Source organism: Scyliorhinus canicula, chromosome 29 (assembly GCF_902713615.1).
Source record: "Scyliorhinus canicula chromosome 29, sScyCan1.1, whole genome shotgun sequence".
In the NCBI taxonomy this organism is placed as follows: domain Eukaryota; kingdom Metazoa; phylum Chordata; class Chondrichthyes; order Carcharhiniformes; family Scyliorhinidae; genus Scyliorhinus; species Scyliorhinus canicula.
The window spans coordinates 1,318,092-1,337,061 of NC_052174.1; the positions used below are offsets into that span (position 1 = coordinate 1,318,092).

An 18,970-nucleotide genomic window follows, 5' to 3' on the forward strand; every position below is an offset into this window, starting at 1 on the left:
CCCCCCTCCCAGGCCGTGCGTTCCAGACCCTCACCCCCCCCCCCCCCCCCCCCCCCCCTCCTAGGCCGTGCGTTCCAGACCCTCACCCCCCCTACCCCCCCTCCCAGGCCATGCGTTCCAGACCCTCACCACCCTCTGGGGAAAAAGGCTTTTCCTCAAATCCCCCCTAATCCTCCCGCCCCTCACCTTGAACTTGTGACCCCCTTCAACTCAGGGGAACAGCTGCCCCCTACCCACCCTGTCCATGCCCCTCATAACCTTCTCCACCTCGATCAGGTCGCCCCCTCAGTCTCTGCTCCAGAGAAAACAACCCAAGCCCATCCAACCTCTCTCCATAACTGAAACGTTCCATCCCAGGCAGCATCCTGGTGAATCCCCTCCGCACCCCCTCCAGCGCAATCACATCCTTCCTATAATGTGGCGACGAGAACTACACCCAGTGCTCCAGCTGTGGCCTCACCAAAGTTCTGTACAACTCCCAACGTGGCCTCCCTGCTTTTGTAATCTGTGCCTGGATTGATAAAGGCCAGTGTCCCACATGCCTTTTTCACCCCCACCCTATTACCTGCCCTTTTTTGCGTTGAAAGAATTGAGTTGTCAATCACGGCAATCGCCCAATGGATGTCAAATCCATAGCAGTGTCAAATTCCCGTACCAGCCTCCCCGAACAGGCACCGGAATGTGGCGACTAGGGGCTTTTCACAGTAACTTCATTGAAGCCTACTCGTGACAATAAGCCATTTTCATTTTCATTTCATTTCAAATAGAAACGTGCAAGTTGGCCCGATCCCCGTTACTGCTCAATTAGACGATGATTGCCGATGGAGGAGGGGGGCTGGCCCCATAGATTTCAGTGTTCCTGGGCTCCCGAGGTTAGAAAGTGAGCCAGATTCCCTGATCCTGATTGTTATCCGGAGAACTTCCCGTCAGAGAGGCGTTGCATGGCTGTCAGGCCTGGGCAGGACGGAGCCACGAGGTGACGCTCCCCTGGGCCAATATCCCGCCAACTGTCCCGGAAGGCGAGCGGGGGGGGGGGGGGGGAGCAGACTGCCCCAGTGAGGGTCAGCGGGGGGGGGGCTGCGCAGACTGCCCCAGTGAGGGTCAGCGGAAGGGAGGGTTGGGGGGGGGGGGGGGGGGGGGGGGGATAAAGGAAAAGGGAACGCGGCCTTTCCTTACAGGGCTCAGCTCCTCCTCCTCCTCACTGCAGTTGTCCGATGACATGGAGGGCAGTTTGGTGCACTCCGGCTCCTCCAACGTGCTGGAACTGACGATGGACACGGACACCACCTTACCATACAGGTCGACAACCGCAAAAACGTTCTGGAGACACGGGAATAGAGAGAGAGAGAGAAAATAAATAACGCAGCAAAACTAACATTCAAAGCCGAGGCCCCGACCGAGACCGATCCCTTATTTCACCTTGTTCTACCAACATTTTCTCCTCTTGCTTCCTCCCTCGTGTGCTCATCTCAGTTTTCCTTTCAGTACCCACCTTGGAAAGAGCACTCGACCCTATCCCCGTAACCCCACCTTGCCATTTTTTTTTTGGACACCGAGGGCAATGTAGTGCGGCCAATCCACCTAATCTGCACATTGGGCAGCACGGCGGCGCAGTGGTTAGCACTGTTGCTTCACAGCTGCAGGTTCGATTCCCGGGGCTTGGGTCACTGTCTGTGCGGAGTCTGCGCGTTCTCCCCGTGCCTGCGTGGGTTTCCTCCGGACGCTCCGGTTTCCTCCCACAAGTCCCGAAAGACGTGCTTGTTAGGTGAATTGGACATTCTGAATTCTCCCTCTGTGACCCGAACAGGCGCCGGAATGTGGCGACGAGGGGATTTTCACCGTAACTTCATTGCAGTGTTAATGTCAGCCTACTTGTGACAATAAAGATTATCTTTGGACTGTGGGAGGAAACTGGAGCACCCGGAGGAAACCCACGCAGACACGGGGAGAAGGAATACCTTCTTGTGATGCATTTCGATTCGAAAGAAAACATTAATTAGAAATCTACCAATCTGCAAATACTTCACTGAGTGAATGGTCAATCTGCGGAACCTATGGAAGATAATGGAAGCAGATATTCCATTTCAAATTGGACAGATTTCTTTCACAAAATGGGTCTCAAAACTCTCCACAACACTGGGGACTGTCCTCTCCTCATGTGTGAACAATCGCGCTTCGTTATTCTAGAAAGTAGCAGTTGAGAGGCTGATCCTGATTAAGGGTTCGATGGGCGAGCCTGTGATGATGTTTCCATCTGTCGGAGAGGCAAAATGCAGATTCCGCCAGTACAGGATGGACACGGAGAGATCCAATGGGGAATTCGTGGGAAACTTTACCCAGGGAGTGGGGAGAATGTGGAGGTTAACATGGCTTAACCAGTATTATGGAATGGTTTGATTATCTACAATTAGCGGATGTCACGGTAGCACAGTGGTTAGCACGGTTGCTTCACAGATCCAGGGTCCCAGGTTCGGTTCCCGGCTTGGGTCACTGTCTGTGCGGAATCTGCACGTTCTCCCCGTGTGTGCGTGGGTTTCCTCCGGGTGCTCCGGTTTCCTCCCACGGTCCAAAGATGTGCATGTTAGGTGAATTGGCCGTGATAAATTGCTCCTTCGCGTCCACTTACTGGGTTACGGGGATAGGGTGGAGGTGTGGGCTTGGGGAGGGTTCTCTTTCTAAGGGCCGGTGCAGACTCGATGGGCCGAATGGCCTCTTTCTGCACTGCAAATTCGATGATAACTACGAACAGTCAATGCTCTTTTTGTCAATTCTTGCTCAGGATGTGGATCATGCTGACGGCAGCCAAGATGCCAGACTTCGAATTCCTAGACGTAGGAAAATGTAACTGGTTTGTTCAGTAAGTTTGCAGATGACACGATGTTTGGTGGAATTGCGGATAGCGATGAGGACCGTCAGAGGATACAGCAGGATTTACATCGTTTGGAGACTTGGGCGGAGAGATGGCAGATGGAGTTTAATCCGGACAAATGTGAGGTAATGCATTTTGGAAGGTCTAATGCAGGTGGGGAATATACAGTGAATGGTAGAACTCTCAAGAGTATTGAAAGTCAGAGAGATCTAGGTGTACAGGTCCACAGGTCACTGAAAGGGGCAACACAGTTGGAGAAGGTAGTCAAGAAGGCATACGGCATGCTTGCCTTCATTGGCCGGGGCATTGAACATAAAAATTGGCAAGTCATGTTGCAGATGTTTAGAACCTTAGTTAGGCCACACTTGGAGTGTAGTGTTCAATTCTGGTCGCCACACTACCAGAAGGATGTGGAGGCTTTAGAGAGGGCGCAGAAAAGATTTACCAGGATGTTGCCTGGTATGGAGGGCATTAGCTATGAGGAGAGGTTGGATAAACTCGGTTTGTTCTCACTGGAACAATGGAGGTTGAGGGGCGACCTGATAGAGGTCTACAAAATTATGAGGGGCAGAGACAGAGTGGATCGTCAGAGGCTTTTCCCCAGGGTAGAGGGGTCAACTACTAGGGGGCATAGGGTTAAGATGTGAGGGGTAAGGTTTAGAGGAGATGTACGAGGCAAGTTTTTTACACAGAGGGTAGTGGGTGCCTGGAACTCGCTGCCGGAGGAGGTGGTGGAAGCAGGGACGACAGTGACATTTAAGGCGCATCTTGACAAATACATGAATAGGATGGCAATAGAGGGATACGGACCCAGGAAGTGTAGAAGGTTTTAGGTCAGACGCGCAGCATGGTCGGCACAGGCTTGGAGGGCCGAAGGGCCTGTTCCTGTGCTGTACTGCCCTTTGTAGCAATGCTTTGGTAGGGGGCAGCTTGTTGGGCAATTTTACAGGAATACCAGGCAGTGGACTTCCGGTGGCGGCGATGTCCGAGTGAGCCGCACATTCGGTGGGCTCTCACTCCGGCGGGACTGAACAGCTGTTTCCCCGCGATAGCGGGACCACGGAGGCGGCAGAAAGGCTGCCGGGAACAGAAGAGGAGAGCGGGCTGCAGAAAATGAAAGTGTGGGAGGCCAGCAGGTGAGGAAGAAAGAGAGAGAGACGGAGGCAAGGAGGAAGCTGACCTGCAGGGTAAGATGGCGGACCCACGGACCTTCCTTCCTCCAGGACAAAGGGAAAAAAAAGTTTGGAGTTGCTGAGGAGGGACAGCTTGGACCCACTTCAGATGCCCAGGAGGGGGTAAAAATTTAAGGTGCTGGGCAAAGGAAAGCGGCAGCGGAGGCGCTGAGGAGCGGGCTGCGGCATATGGAACAGCGGGATTCCAGAAGGCAGAAGAAGAAGGAGAAAAAGGGACAGAGACAAGGACCTGAAGAAAATTACCTGGGACCTAAGATGGCGGACACACGGACCCCGGACTCACCAATCCAGCTGGCGCTGGATAACATGCTCCAGGTAATGAAGTCCAGTTTTGAAGCGCTGAAGCGGGACAGCTTGGACCCAATCCAGAAAGCGGTGGATCAGCTGAACCAGAGGATGGATGCCCAGGATGTGAAAGTTAAGGAGCTGGGAGAGGCGGTGGAGGAGCAGGCGGATGCGCAAACGGTTGCAGCGGTAGAAGTGGACGGCCTGAAAGAGCGGCAGAGAAGACTGCTGGACAGAGTGGTGGAGCTGGAGAATAGAATCCGCAGGAACAATCTGAGGATGGTCGGCCTCCCGGAGGGGGCGGAGGGAGCTGATGCTGCAGCGTTTGTAGCAGACCTGCTGAAGCAGCTGATGGGAGCCGAAGCCTTTCCACGACCGCCGGAGCTGGAGGGGGCACACAGAGTGCAGGCAAGGCAGGGGCGGCCGGGCGGACCCCCCCGCCCGATGGTGATTAGGTTCCACAGGTTCGTGGACAAGGAGCGGGTGCTGCAGTGGGCAAAGAGCGCCAGGAGCAGCACGTGGAACAACAGTGTTCTCCGCATTTATCAGGATCTAAGCCAGGAGGTGGCTCGGCGGCGAGCAGCCTTTAAGAATGTCAAGGAGGTGCTGTTCAAGAAGCACGTGAAGTTTGGTCTGCTGTTCCCAGCCCGGCTATGGGTCACGCACCAGGGTCAACACCACTACTTCTCCGAGCCCGAAGAAGCGATGGATTTTGTGAGGGACCTGGGGCTGGTCCCGAAAGGAGGCCCCAAGGACGCGAGTTAGGGCCCGAGGATTTTTGTGGGAAGGAACGCCGAATGTGCCTGGACCGCTGCTCAACGGTTTGCTGGGCCAAAGGGGCCAAGCGGAACATTTGAGACTCTTTCCTTTGTTCATGGACATTTATGTGCTTTTTCTCTTTTTTCTGTGGTTTTTTTCCCTTTTTATGGGTTTTTTTTTTTTTTTTTTTCCTGTTTGGGCTTTTTGTGCAGCTCGTGGAAGACACTGGAACTGGCTTGCCCCAGTGGGTGGGGAGGAGGGCGGGGAAACAAGGGGAATGGGACAGGAAGGCGCCGGAGTGTTGAGTCACCGGGCTAGCAGATTGGCTAGTCAAGGAAGTCAGATGGGGGGGGGAAGTAACAGCCAGGAGATGGCGGGGGTGGGGGGTATCGGGGGATGGGGTTAGGGGAGGGGGGGGGTTGTTCTGCTGACGGGAGAGGGACTTGAAATAGGCACTGGAAAGGAGGTCGAGGGTGGAGGCAGCCAAAGGGCGGGCCAGGAATGGCGCGACGCACGGGTCAGGGGCCGGCCCGAGAAAGGCTATGGCTGACCGGCGGGGTGGGGGGGGTGGGATGTGCCCCCCGACCAGGCTGATCACCTGGAACGTCAAGGGACTGAATGGGCCGGTTAAGAGGGCGCGGGTGTTCGCGCACTTGCGGGCCCTGAGGGCGGACGTAATTATGTTGCAGGAGACACATCTGAAAGTGTCAGACCAGACCAGGCTAAGGAAGGGCTGGATTAGCCAGGTCTTCCACTCGGACTTGGACTCGAAGTCCAGGGGGGTGGCAATCATGATCAACAAGCGTGTGCAATTTGAGGCAGAGGGCATATCCGCAGACAGGGGGGGCAGATACCTGATGGTACGGGGCAGGCTGGAGGGGAGAAGGGTGGTGCTGGTGAATATATATGCCCCGAACTGGGATGACGTGGACTTTATTAAAAGAGTGCTGGGGAAGATCCCGGACTTGGATTCTCGCAAGCTAATAATGGGAGGGGACTTTAACATGGTCCTTGACCCGACTTTGGATCGGTCGGGTCCCAGAACGGGTAGACTCTCAGCAATGGCAAGGGAGCTGAAAGGGTTTATGGGGCAAATGGGGGCAGTGGACCCCTGGAGAGAGGGACAGCCGACAGGAAGGGGCTACTCGTTTTACTCGCACGTCCATAAAGTATATTCCAGGATAGATTTCTTCGTGCTAAGCAGGGACTGTATGGGGGAGGTAAAGAACACGGAATACTCAGCAATTACCATTTCAGACCATGCCCCGCATTGGGTGGACCTGCAGTTCGGGGGAGCGAGTTATCAACGCCCGCAATGGAGGCTAGATGTGGGACTGCTGTCGGAGGAGGGGATCTGCGAGAGGCTTCGGAAATGTATAAAAAATTACCTGCAGGTGAATGACACTGGGGAGGTCTCAGCGGCGACCGTGTGGGAGGCGCTAAAGGCAGTAAGTTCGGGGGGAGCTGATTTCAATTGGGGCCCACAAAGCCAAGGCAGACCGGGCAGAGATGGATAGATTGGTCAGGGAAATGGGCCGGATAGATGAAGAGCACGCGGAGTCCCCGGGGGAGGTTTTACTCAGGGAAAGGCGGAGGCTACAGGCGGAACTGGGGGCACTATCCACGAGCAGGGCCGTGGAACAGCTTAGGAAGGCGAGGGGAGTGGTGTACGAGCATGGGGAAAAGGCTAGCAGACTGTTAGCGCAGCAACTCAGGAGGAGGGAGGCGGCCAGGGAAATAGGTAGAGTGAGGGACGAGTGAGGGACGAGGGGGGGCGCAAAGTGGAGGATCCGGCAGAATTGAATAGGGTATTCCGGGACTTCTATCGTAAGCTGTATACTTCGGAGCCGCCGGAAGAACCGGAGGGGATGAAAAGGTTTCTGGACGGGCTAACATTCCCAACAGTTGGGGGGGGGCAAGTGGAAGAGCTGGGCGCCCCGATTAGAGTAGAGGAGGTATTGGGGGGCCTAAAGGCCATGCAGTCGGGGAAGTCCCCGGGGCCGGATGGATACCCAGTAGAGTTTTATAGGAAGTTCTCTGAGCTGGTGGGCCCGGTCTTGGCGAGGGTTTTCAATGAGGCAAGGGACAGAGGGACCCTGCCGCCGACAATGTCACAAGCCACCATATCTCTGATATTGAAGCGGGGTAAAGACCCGGAGGTGTGCGGGTCCTACAGGCCAATCTCCCTGATTAATGTAGACGCCAAGCTCCTGGCAAAGGTACTGGCGGGGAGAATGGAGGACTGTGTACCGGAGGTGATTGGGGAGGATCAAACTGGGTTCGTTAAAGGTCGGCAGCTGGCGGCCAATCTGAGGAGATTGCTCAACGTGATAATGATGCCCCCGGCGGGTAGAGATGTGGAGGTAGTGGTGGCAATGGACGCCGAGAAGGCCTTTGACCGGGTAGAGTGGGACTATCTATGGGAGGTGCTCGGACGGTTTGGGTTCGGGGAGGGATTGGTGGATTGGATCAAATTATTATATCAGGCCCCGAGGGCCAGCGTCAGGACTAACAGAGAAGTGTCGGAGTACTTTAGGTTGTACCGAGGGACCAGGCAGGGCTGCCCGCTCTCCCCGCTGCTGTTTGCGCTGGCCATAGAGCCGCTGGCGATGGCGCTGAGAGCCGCAGAGGGATGGAAGGGGATGGTGAGGGGCGGGGTTGAACACAGGGTTTCTCTTTATGCAGACGACCTGCTCCTGTACGTGTCGGACCCAGTGGCCGGGATGGGAACTATACTGGGAATGCTGAGGGAGTTTGGCCAGTTCTCAGGATACAAATTAAATACGGTCAAGAGTGAAATGTTTGTGGTCCAGGCAAGGGGCCAGGAGAACAGATTGAGAGGGCAACCGTTTAGGCTGGTTGAGGAAAATTTCCGGTATTTGGGAATCCAGGTGGCACGAGACTGGGGCAGGCTGCATAAGTTAAATTTGGCCAGGGTGGTGGAGCAAATGAAGGGAGAGTTTCGGAGATGGGATGCACTCCCGCTGTCGCTGGCAGGGAGGGTGCAGACTGTAAAGATGACAATCCTCCCTCGATTTTTGTTTATTTTTCAGTGCCTCCCGATCTTTATCCCACAGTCCTTCTTCAAAAGAGTTAACGGGCTGATCATGAGCTTTGTCTGGGCGGGAAAGTCTCCGCGGGTAAAGAAGGCGATGTTGGAGAGGAACCGCAGCGAGGGAGGGCTGGCTTTGCCGAGTCTGGTCAATTATTACTGGGCGGCCAACATCGCTATGATAAGGAAGTGGATGGTGGGTACGGGGTCTATTTGGGAGCGGGTGGAGGCGGCTTCGTGCAGGGGCTCCAGTTTGGAAGCCCTGGTCACGGCTCCTCTACCGCTGCCGCCGGCCAAGTACACCACCAGCCCGGTAGTGGTGGCGACCCTGCGGATATGGGGCCAGTGGAGGAGGCATGTGGGGGAGATGGGGGCGTCTGTCTGGGCGCCAATCTGCGACAACCATCGGTTTGCCCCCGGCAGTATGGATGGGGGGTTCCGAGTATGGCGGCGAGCAGGGGCGGGAAGGGTGGGTGGTATGTTCCTGGAAGGGAGCTTCGCGAGTTTGAGGAGCTTGGAGGAGAAATTTGGGTTGGTAAGGGGAAATGATTTTAGGTACCTACAGTTGCGGGACTTTGTTCGTAGACAGGTCCCATCTTTCCCACGCCTCCCGCCAATGGGGATCCTAGACAGAATAGTCTCTGGGAGGGATGAAGGGGAGGGTAGAGTCTCGGGTATTTATAAGGTGCTCATGAGGGAGGAAGGGTCCCAGACAGAGGAACTGAAACTTAAATGGGAGGAGGAGCTAGGCAGGGAAATGGAGGATGGGCTGTGGGCAGAGGCCCTGAGTAGGGTAAACTCGACCGCGACATGTGCTAGGCTCGGGCTGATTCAATTTAAGGTCGTTCACCGGGCCAATATGACGGTGGCTCGGATGAGCAAATTTTTCGGGATAGAGGACAAATGCGCTAGGTGCGCGGGAGGACCAGCGAACCATGTTCACATGTTTTGGGCATGCCCTAAGCTGAGGGGGTACTGGGAGGGATTTGCGGGGGTCATGTCCCAGGTGCTAAAAACAAGGGTGGTGATGAGCCCAGGGGTGGCAATTTTTGGGGTTTCGGAAGACCCGGGCGTCCAGGGGGAGAAAGAGGCCGATGTGCTGGCCTTTGCTTCCCTGATAGCCCGGCGACGAATACTATTGGCGTGGAGGGACTCAAAGCCCCCGAAGACGGAGTGGTGGCTTGCGGACATGTCGAGTTTCCTGGGGATGGAAAAAATCAAGTTCGCCTTGAGGGGTTCTGTGCAGGGGTTCACCCGGAGGTGGCAACCATTTATTGACTTCTTTGCGGGAGAGTGAGCGTCAGCGGGGGGGGGGGGGGGGGGGGGTTAGAGTAGAGTAGGAGGGAAAATATGGCGGGTAGTACCGGTGGGAGGGGAGCGGGCTTGTGCAATATGTTACGGTGGAAGTATTGAAAGAACGTGGATGTTTGCACATTTTTGCCTTTTTTGCTTCCTTTCTGATGATGTCTGTAACTGTTTATAAAGCCAAAAACTACCTCAATAAAATTGTTTATTAAAAAAAAAGGAATACCAGGCAGTGCAAGAAACCAGGAATGGGCTGGCGCTGAACAACATTGGTCACCTTTCCTTGTGCCAATCTACAAACCCAGCCAATGACCAAAGGTACTGACCGGCTTGACCGGCAAACCTGAAAACCGGGACCCAATACCGTTACTGCCGCACCCACTCAATATCAATGGTGCAGGAGACCAGCAAGCTCCCTTGAGTTAGCTAGAGCCGCTGAGGAATATGGGAGCAGGAGATGGCCACACACACAATCTACCCACACTGGCTTTGTAACCTCCCCGTATTCAACAGTCCAAAGATGTGCCGGTTAGGTGGATTGGCCGTGCTAAATTTCCCCTCAGTGCCCGAAGATGTGCCAGATGGGTGGGGTTACGGAGATAGGATGAGTAAGTGAGCCTAGATAGGGTGCTCTTTCAGATGGTCGGTGCAGACTTGATGGGCTGAATGGCCTCCTTCTGCACTGTCAGTAGGGATCCCATGAAGACAGGCAGCACAGTGGTTAGCACTGCAGCCCCAAAGCTCCAGGGTCCCAGGTTCGATTCCCGGCTTGGGTCACTGTCTGTGCGGGGTCTGCGCGTTCTCCCCGTGTGTGCGTGGGTTTCCTCCGGGTGCTCCGGTTTCCTCCCACAGTCCAAAGATGTGCGGGTTAGGTGGATTGGCCGTGATCAATTTTCCCCTCAGTGTCCAAAGATTAGGTGGGGTCACAGAGATCGGAGGGGGCCTGGCTGGGGTGCTCTTACGGGGAGGGTCGATGCAGGCCCGATGGCTGAATGGCCTCCTTCTGCACTGGAGGGCTTCTGTGAGAAGTCCAGCAATGCCAGCTTTCAAATGTTCAATTGTCCTCCCACACGAGGCTCAGCGATTTTGCAGGGAGAGATTTCCGCTGCCCTTTTGGGTCAGAAACGCTTCTTTTTTTTTCTTTTTTAAAAAATAAATTTAGAGCACCCAATTATTATTTTTTCCAATTAAGGGGCAATTTAGCATGGCCAATCCACCTACTCTGCACATCTTTGGGTTGTGGGGGTGAAACCCGCGCAGACACGGGGAGAATGTGCAAACTCCACACGGACAGTGACCCAGAGCCGGGATCGAACCTGGGACCTCAGCGCCGTGAGGCAGCAGTGCTAACCACTGCGCCACCGTGCTGCCCCAGAAACGCTTCTTGACACCACCCCGATCGGCCTGGCTCAAATTTGAAGCTTCTGCCCCCTCCCCCACCAGAGGAAATGGTTTCTCCCGATCGACCCAACCGTTTCAGCTCAAAACCGTTTCCGCTCAACCTTTCTCGGGGGTCAAAGTGGACGAGCCGGGTGTCTGCCCACACGGAGCTCCCAGCCGTACCCGGCAAACTGGCGGTCACTTACCTTGGCGATGCCCGCCGCCGCCACGCCCATGTCCTCTCCGTCCACTAGAATGTGCATGGTGTCATCGGAGGCACGCTTGACCCCTACCCGGTTACCGACCTGCAGCAAAGAGGCACAGAGTGGGCACCGTGGCAATCTCGGTCCGAGCCACGCGGCACCGAGACGTGACAGCGCATCCCGAGACACACACCGGGTAGTCTCGGACGTAAAAACCCGGAGCAGGAGTCGGCCATTCAGCCCCCACGAGCCTGCTCCGCCATTCAATAAGATCAGGGCTGGTCTTTTTGTGGACTCAGCTCCACTTACCCACCCGCTCACCATAACCCTTAATTCCTTTACTCTTGAACAATCCATCTGTCTTTGCCTTAAAAACATTTAATGAAGGAGCCTCAACTGCCTCACTGGGCAAGGAATTCCATAGATTCCCAACCCTTTGGGTGAAGAAGTTCCTCCTCAACTCGGTCCTAAATCTTCTTATTTTGAGGCTATGCCCCCTGGTTCTGCTTTCACCCACCAGTGGAAACAACCTGCCCGCATCTATCCTATCTATTCCCTTCATAATTTTATGTTTCTATCAGATCCCCCCATATTCTTCTAAATTCTAATGAGTACAGTCCCAGTCTACTCAACCTCTCCTCATAAGCCAATCCTCTCGTCTCCAGAATCAACGTAGTGAATCTCCTCTGCACCCCCTCCAGCGCAAGTATATCCTTTCTCAAATAAGGAGACCAAAACTGTGCACAGTACTCCAGGCGTGGCCTCACCAGCACCCTATCCAGCTGCAACTTAACCTCCCCTTTCTAAACTCCCACCCTCTAGTAATGACGGACAAAACTCCACTCGCCTTCTTAATTACCTGCTGCACCTGCAAACCAACTTTTTGCGATTCATGCACAAGGACACCCAGGTCCCTCTGCACAGCAGCCTGCTGCAATTAATTACCGTTTAAATAATAGTCCATTTTGCTGTTATTCCGAGCAAAAGGGATGACCTCACATTTACCGAGATTGACCTCCACCTGCCAGACCCTAGCCCAGTCTGGGTGCCCTGGTTCATGGATCACTAGAAGTTAGTCTGCAGATAGAGCCAGTGATGAGGAAGGCAAATGGAACGGGGCCATTTATTACAAGGGGAATTGAATACAAATGTACAGATGTTTCACTGCTGCTGTCTAGGGCCTTGTTGAGAGCACATCTGGAATACGGTGCACTGTTCTGATCACCTTCTGTCAGCGTTCGAATCAGTTCAGAGATCGTCCACGAGACTCATTTCCAGGTTGTAGAGCTTATTTTACGAGGAATGTTAGAGTAGATTGAGTCTGTACCCATTGGAGTTTAGAAGAACGAGAGGTGATTTCATTAACTTTATCGGGCAGATTTGCCCTCGTGGGACAGACTTGAACCAGGGGACAGTTTCAGAATGAGAGGTTCACGCGTTGAGGACGGAATTTCTTCTCTCACACGGTCGGTCGGCTGAGGAATTCGATCCCCGAGAGAGCAGTGGATTCTGGGTCACTGACTTCATTCGAGGCTACGGTATGCAGGAGCCAAGGGTCGTGGGGAACAGCCAGGAAAAGTGGGGTTGAGATACAAGCGTATCGGCCAGTATGTTAACGAATGGAGAAGGCTGGAAGGGCCGGATGGCCTGCTTCTATCCCTCAGTGCTACGTGACTGCTTGGCACCCGTACCCACAGCAGAGTAGTACGTTTGTATGCGAGCTCAGCAGAATTATTCCACAGTAGGAGATGGAGGGATCATTGTAACTGGGCTCGATTCAGAACCTTCCCTCGACTGACTTCTGCACAAGTTTATTTTGCATTGGAAGGAGAGCTGATGAGGAGGAAAGTCTGGAAACTTCGGTCCACATCTCCCCGACTCAAAAGCTCCTGAGCGCTCCGATCGCCACCCAGGCCCGGGAGCTGGGACCGGTAGGTCGACGCGGCACGGAACCATTGCCCACCACATTTTCCCTGAATCTCAGACTCGGTTCAAACATGGTGAGCTCGGCGTTGGCGCAAAAAGCGGTTCCGGCCTCACAGCGACCAGCGGACCCAGGAAACCCCCAGGTGGCAATGATCCACTCCCCGAAGCGTGGTCACTGCTGTGACACGGAAACGCGGCAGCCTCTTCGGGCACAGCAACAGCAACGTCATGACAGCCAGATCGTTTGCTTTTGTGAAGATATCGACCGAGAGATAAATATTGCACCAGGCACCACCGGGGGGGGGGGGGGGAACCTGGCGGTCGTCTTCTCCCCGCCCGCCCGTCCTTACCGTCAGCCGCTCCATCGAGAAGCCGTAGTTCTGCTTTTGCAGGGTCCCGTTCCGCCGGACCTCTGAGCCGCTGACCAGCCAGCTGACCTTCGACCTCAGCTCCAGCAAGGTGGACGGCAGCCCCGAGGAGGTGCAGGAGGCGTCCAGCGGCTGGAGAGTGGTCAGCCCCATGTGCAGCGAGCCGGACCACTGCTCGTCGATCTCGTCGATCTTAACCTGCGGACGGCAGCAACAAGACAGAGGATTGGACAGAGGCAAGTTTCACAGATGCTCATGGGGACATTTCTACGCCAAAGAGCTGCTGTTACCACTTCCAGGCACACTTTATAATCTGCACGTTTACATTTCATGTCCGAGCTCTGAGCTCCCAGACAGAGAATCAAAGTCTCAGTCCTGTGCAGCAAATCAAATTGCAAATCTCGAACACCCAATAACACCTCCTAACCTTTTTGGACACCAAGGACAATTTATCACGGCCAATCCACCCTAACCTGCACGTCTTTGGACTGTGGGAGGAAACCGGAGCGCCTGGAGGAAACCCACGCACACACGGGGAGGACGTGCCGACTCCGTACAGACAGTGACCCAGCCGGGAATCGAACCTGGGACCCTGGAGCTGTGAAGCAACAGGGCTATCCACTTGTGCTACCGTGCTGCAGATGGTGAAATTCAGATTTCACCGTCTGCTGTGGCGTGATTGGAACCTGGCTCTCTGCATTACCGGTCCAGCGACAATCCCACTACGTCACCTCAACAATCGATTCTCACAATTTCCCTACAACAGATTAACTGGTTTCCCACTTTCTCCATTCCTTCCTTTCCGGAGTTGGGACGTTACATAGAACATAGAACAGTACAGCACAGAACAGGCCCTTCGGCCCTCAATGTTGTGCCGAGCCATGATCACCCTACTCAAACCCACGTATCCACCCTATACCCGTAACCCAAAGAACCTCCTCCTTAACCCTACTTTTATTAGGACACTACGGGCAATTTAGCATGGCCAATCCACCTAACCCGCACATCTTTGGACTGTGGGAGGAAACCGGAGCACCCGGAGGAAACCCACGCACACAGGGGGAGGACGTGCAGACTCCACACAGACAGTGACCCAGCCGGGAATCAAACCTGGGACCCTGGAGCTGTGAAGCATTTATGCTAACCACCATGCTACCGTGCTGCCCCAGGGTACATTACATTTGCCATTTCCCAATCCACTGGGACGCATCCAGAATCGAGGGAATTTTACAAGGTAATGAAATGAAATGAAATGAAAATCGCTTATTGTCACGAGTTGGCTTCAAATGAAGTTACTGTGAAGAGCCCCTAGTCGCCACATTCCGGCGCCTGTTCGGGGAGGCTGGTACGCCTGGGTCTGCTTTCAAAGCCAGCGATTTAGCCCTGTGCTAAACCGGCCCCATATCTTTGCACCATCACCGCAGCGACTTAACCCTAACCCTGGCTGCCTCGCAGCGCCAGAGACCCAGGTTCAAATCCGGCCTCGGGTCACCGTCTGTGTCGCGACAAACCTTCCTCCAACTTGGAAAATATCCATTGACCCTTACTCTCTGCTTATCATACGGCCAATTTTGTATCCACGTTGCTCCTGGCCCTTTTATTCCAGGGGGTAGAACATTTCTCACAAGTCTGTCGTGTGGCACTGTATCGAGTGTCTTCCTGAAAGTCCATGTACACCACTTCAACAGCATTACCCTCATCGACCCTTTCTGCCCTCTCCTCAAACCAACTGCAGCAAGTTAGTTAAACACCATTTCCCCTTTTGAAATCCATGCTGGCTCTTCCTAATCAACCCACATTCTTCCATCTGAATACTAATTCTACCCCGAATAGCTGTTTCCAGAAGCTTCCCCCACCACTGGATGCTCCGTAATTTCTGAGCTTATTCTGGCAACTTATTTATGCCCTCAGCCACGGGAAACACCCCCTCATTTCCTCTGTCTGAACGGTTGGTGATTTTTGAACCCCCCCCCCACCAGATCGCCTCCTGTGCTCCCGAGGAGAACGTCGGTCGAGTTACCTCGAAGACCTCGTCTGACCTCAGCTCCTTGAGGCCGAGTACCACCCCGTGAGAGAAGCCGTGGATTCGAACCGCCCGACAGCCGTCATTCTGCAGAGCCACGTTCTTCCCGCAGTTGGAGTGGAAGCGGTGGGCTATACCTGGAACTGAGGGGGCGACAAAACACAATGCGTCAACCCCGAGACGCCGTCCCTGCCTCCCTGATAACGTGCATTTGGGAAGTGCCTTCGACAGAATAAAACGCGCCCAAGGCATTTTTGCACAACGTGCTAATTGGAGAAAACTTTCAGTTACGGTCAGGAGGGACCACTGTCAGGGCAGTGTCCCTTTAAGAAAGGCTGTTGTCCTATCACATGGCTTCAGTGGTGTCATTATGTGGGCAGAGCCGGGCTGTGGCTCTGTGAGGCTTTACGTTCGCTTTGAGTTTTGGACTGGGTTTGAACTGCACAGGTTGAAAGGAGTGTTTCTCGATCTTCATTTTAAAAGATGTTCCAGACGACTTAGTAACTTAAGAGATAATTGCTTTCTCGAAGAAATTCAAACCTGCTTTTTGATTTTGTTATTGAATTGGAACAGTTAAGGGGGAATTCATTATGGATTATACATATATTACTGTAGCTGTGTGGGGTATTTCTGTTTGTAATTGATAAAAATTCTAGCTGTGTGTGTTTATACAAATGTTAACTAAATTCTGAGACTAAATCTTGTTTTCTTTTGATTAAAAGTGCCGAAGAAGTTTGCTGAATAAGACCTGAAGGGCAGCCTCTTAGCTTAGCTGAATTCAACATAAAGTTATAGGTCAGGTGAACAACAGATTATACTTTGGATAAAAGCAAATTACTGCGGATGCTGGAATCTGAAATGAAACAGAAAATGCTGGAAAATCTCAACAAGTCTGGCAGCATCGGTAGGGAGAGAAAAGAGCTGATGTTTTGAGTCCGATGATTCTTTGTCAACAGGAAGGTCAGGGTCCTGAATGCGCACAGACCGAAGATGCTCAGCAAAGCGATCACCCAGTCTGCGTTTGGTCTCTCCGATATAGAGGAGACCACATTGGGAGCAGCCAATGCAGTAGACCAGATTGAAAGAGATGGAAGTGAAACGCTGCTTAACCTGAATGAATGTTTCGGGCCTGGGATATTAAGCATGGAAGAGGTAAAGGGGCAGGTGTTACACCTTCTGCGAATGCATGGGAAGGTGCCATGGGTGATAGTACTGGGTATAGTGAAGGAGTGAACTAGATTGTCTCGGAGGGAATCTGCGGAATGCTGACAGAGGGAGTGAAGGGAAGATGTGTTTGGTGGTGGCATCACGCTGGAGTTGGCGAAAATGGCGGAGGATTATGCTTTGCATACGGAGGCTGGTGGGATGAAGTGTGAGAACGAGGGCGACTTTGACAAAGAGTCATCGGACTCTAAACGTTAGCTCTTTTCTCTCTCTCCAATATACTTTGGAGTCCTTTTAAACCCTGGCCCATAACAGCAGTCTCAGAACCGGAGGTGCCTGAAGCAAACTCACGGCATCAGGGGTCTGAGTTACACACTGACTAATCATAGCAAACCCGTGGTAGGGAATGTGTCTTGAGAAAGGACGTACTGGCGCTGGAGGGTGTGCAGAGGAGATTCACTAGGTTAATCCCAGAGCTGAAGGGGTTGGATTACGAGGAGAGGTTGAGTAGACTGGGACTGTACTCGTTGGAATTTAGAAGGATGAAGGGGGATCTTATAGAAACATATAAAATTATGAAGGGAATAGATAGGATAGATGCGGGCAGGTTGTTTCCACTGGCGGGTGACAGCAGAACTAGGGGGCATAGCCTCAAAATAAGGGGAAGTAGATTTAGGACTGAGTTTAGGAGGAACTTCTTCACCCAAAGGCTTGTGAATCTATGGAATTCCTTGCCCAGTGAAGCAGTTGAGGCTCCTTCATTAAATGTTTTTAAGGTAAAGATAGATAGTTTTTTGAAGAATAAAGTGATTAAGGGTTATGGTGTTCGGGCCGGAAAGTGGAGCTGAGTCCACAAAAGATCAGCCATGATCTCATTGAATGGCGGAGCAGGCTCGAGGGGCCAGATGGCCTACTCCTGCTCCAAGTTAAAGTTTCTGTACGTGCTGCTATTCTATACCAAGTTGTACATATTTCCGACATTTTGTTTAAAAAAAGACACACACACACACGCGCACACACACACACGCGCGCGCACACACACACGCTCACACACACACGCTCACACACACACGCTCACACACACACGCTCACACACACACGCTCACACACACACGCTCACACACACACACAATCGGCATCAAGGTCAATGAGCGTTCCCGACAGAGCCCCAGCGACGTGTACGAAATGAAACAAATGAAAATGGCTTATTGTCACGAGTAGGCTTCAAATGAAGTTACTGTGAAAAGCCCCTAGTCGCCACATTCCGGCGCCTGTTCGGGGAGGCTGGTACGGGAATTGAACCGTGCTGCTGGCCTGTCTTGGTCTGCTTTCAAAGCCAGCGATTTAGCCCACTGTGCTGAACCAGCCCCAGCCAGTATATCCTGCTCACAGGGAATTTAAGGAAACACGTGCGATTGCGGTAATACAGCGATCGTGGGAGGTACCGGCATACCGCCCTCGTCAGAAAGGGAAGTTTCCATCGCTTCCCGGTAACTCCAGGAGTAAACGTGCTCACAGCCGAGGGGGGCAGCAACACTGCAAGCTGTCACCGGCTGATCTCCGCTCCCCTTTAACCAGTCCGGCTTCCCCAGTCCTCTACTCCCCCCCGCCGCCAAGCCCCAACTCAAAGCCGCCGGACATGGGGGTCAACGTGGAACGTGAGGCTGAATCCTCAGGCCCTCGGAGGGAGTGGGGGAAATGGGGGTGGTTGGGGGGGGACAGAGAGAGTGCGGGAGGGGGGGGGGGGGGGGGGGTGTTCGCTGAACCCCAACACCGGCCACCATCTTCTTCCTGGGCTGGCCCATATCAGAGGGGTCTTATACGTTGCCCTAAACCCCCCCCTCCCCCAAACGCCAGTCCACCTGCCCCATGGATGGAAACCCGTACCTGATGGGCTCCGTTGCCCTGGCTAGTTGGGACAGCAGGGTGGGGCGCTGATCATTGGGGTGGGGAGAGGGGGGGGGGGGGGGGGAAACGGGTGTCGACGGGGAGGTGCGTGCCTACCTGGGGAATGGATCGGGAAAGATTTCTCAGTGGCGTTACTCAGTGACAGGCTGTTGTCGACAGGTGGCGAGCCGCTGGTAATGGACACTTGGACACACTGCCCGTACAGATCGACCACAGCGTACAGCTCTGCAAGGCGAAGAGGAAACAGGACAATAACAACAGCCACAGAACACCTGCTGAGCTCAAATCCAAACCCCCCCCCCCCAACCCCGGCCCTCACCAGCCCGAGCTAAACATTAACAGGCGCCTCCATCTGAGGCGACAGAGCCTCGGAGACCAGGACCTGCTGACCAAACGGGCCTGCGTCGAGTTAACTGACTGGAAGCCTGTTGCTGTTGGCCAAGGGGAATCTCCTGACCCCCCCCCCCCCCCCCCCCCCCCCCCCCCCCCAACTGTTGACCCAGCGGTGACTCCTTGGTGATCTTGGCCGCCAATC

General features: G+C 53.9%; 1 protein-coding gene across 1 annotated transcript in view; it reads right to left on the reverse strand.

The window, feature by feature from the left end:
* Nucleotides 1-18,970, reverse strand: part of neurl4 (neuralized E3 ubiquitin protein ligase 4) — a 104,280-nt gene that overhangs the window by 73,992 nt on the left and 11,318 nt on the right. The window contains exons 6-10 of the mRNA XM_038786709.1: nucleotides 18,532-18,660; nucleotides 15,361-15,506; nucleotides 13,323-13,538; nucleotides 11,050-11,148; nucleotides 1,177-1,320 (exon numbers count right to left, since the gene is read on the reverse strand). Of these exons, the coding sequence (XP_038642637.1) occupies nucleotides 1,177-1,320; nucleotides 11,050-11,148; nucleotides 13,323-13,538; nucleotides 15,361-15,506; nucleotides 18,532-18,660 (734 nt within the window). The remainder of the gene's footprint in view (nucleotides 1-1,176; nucleotides 1,321-11,049; nucleotides 11,149-13,322; nucleotides 13,539-15,360; nucleotides 15,507-18,531; nucleotides 18,661-18,970) is intronic.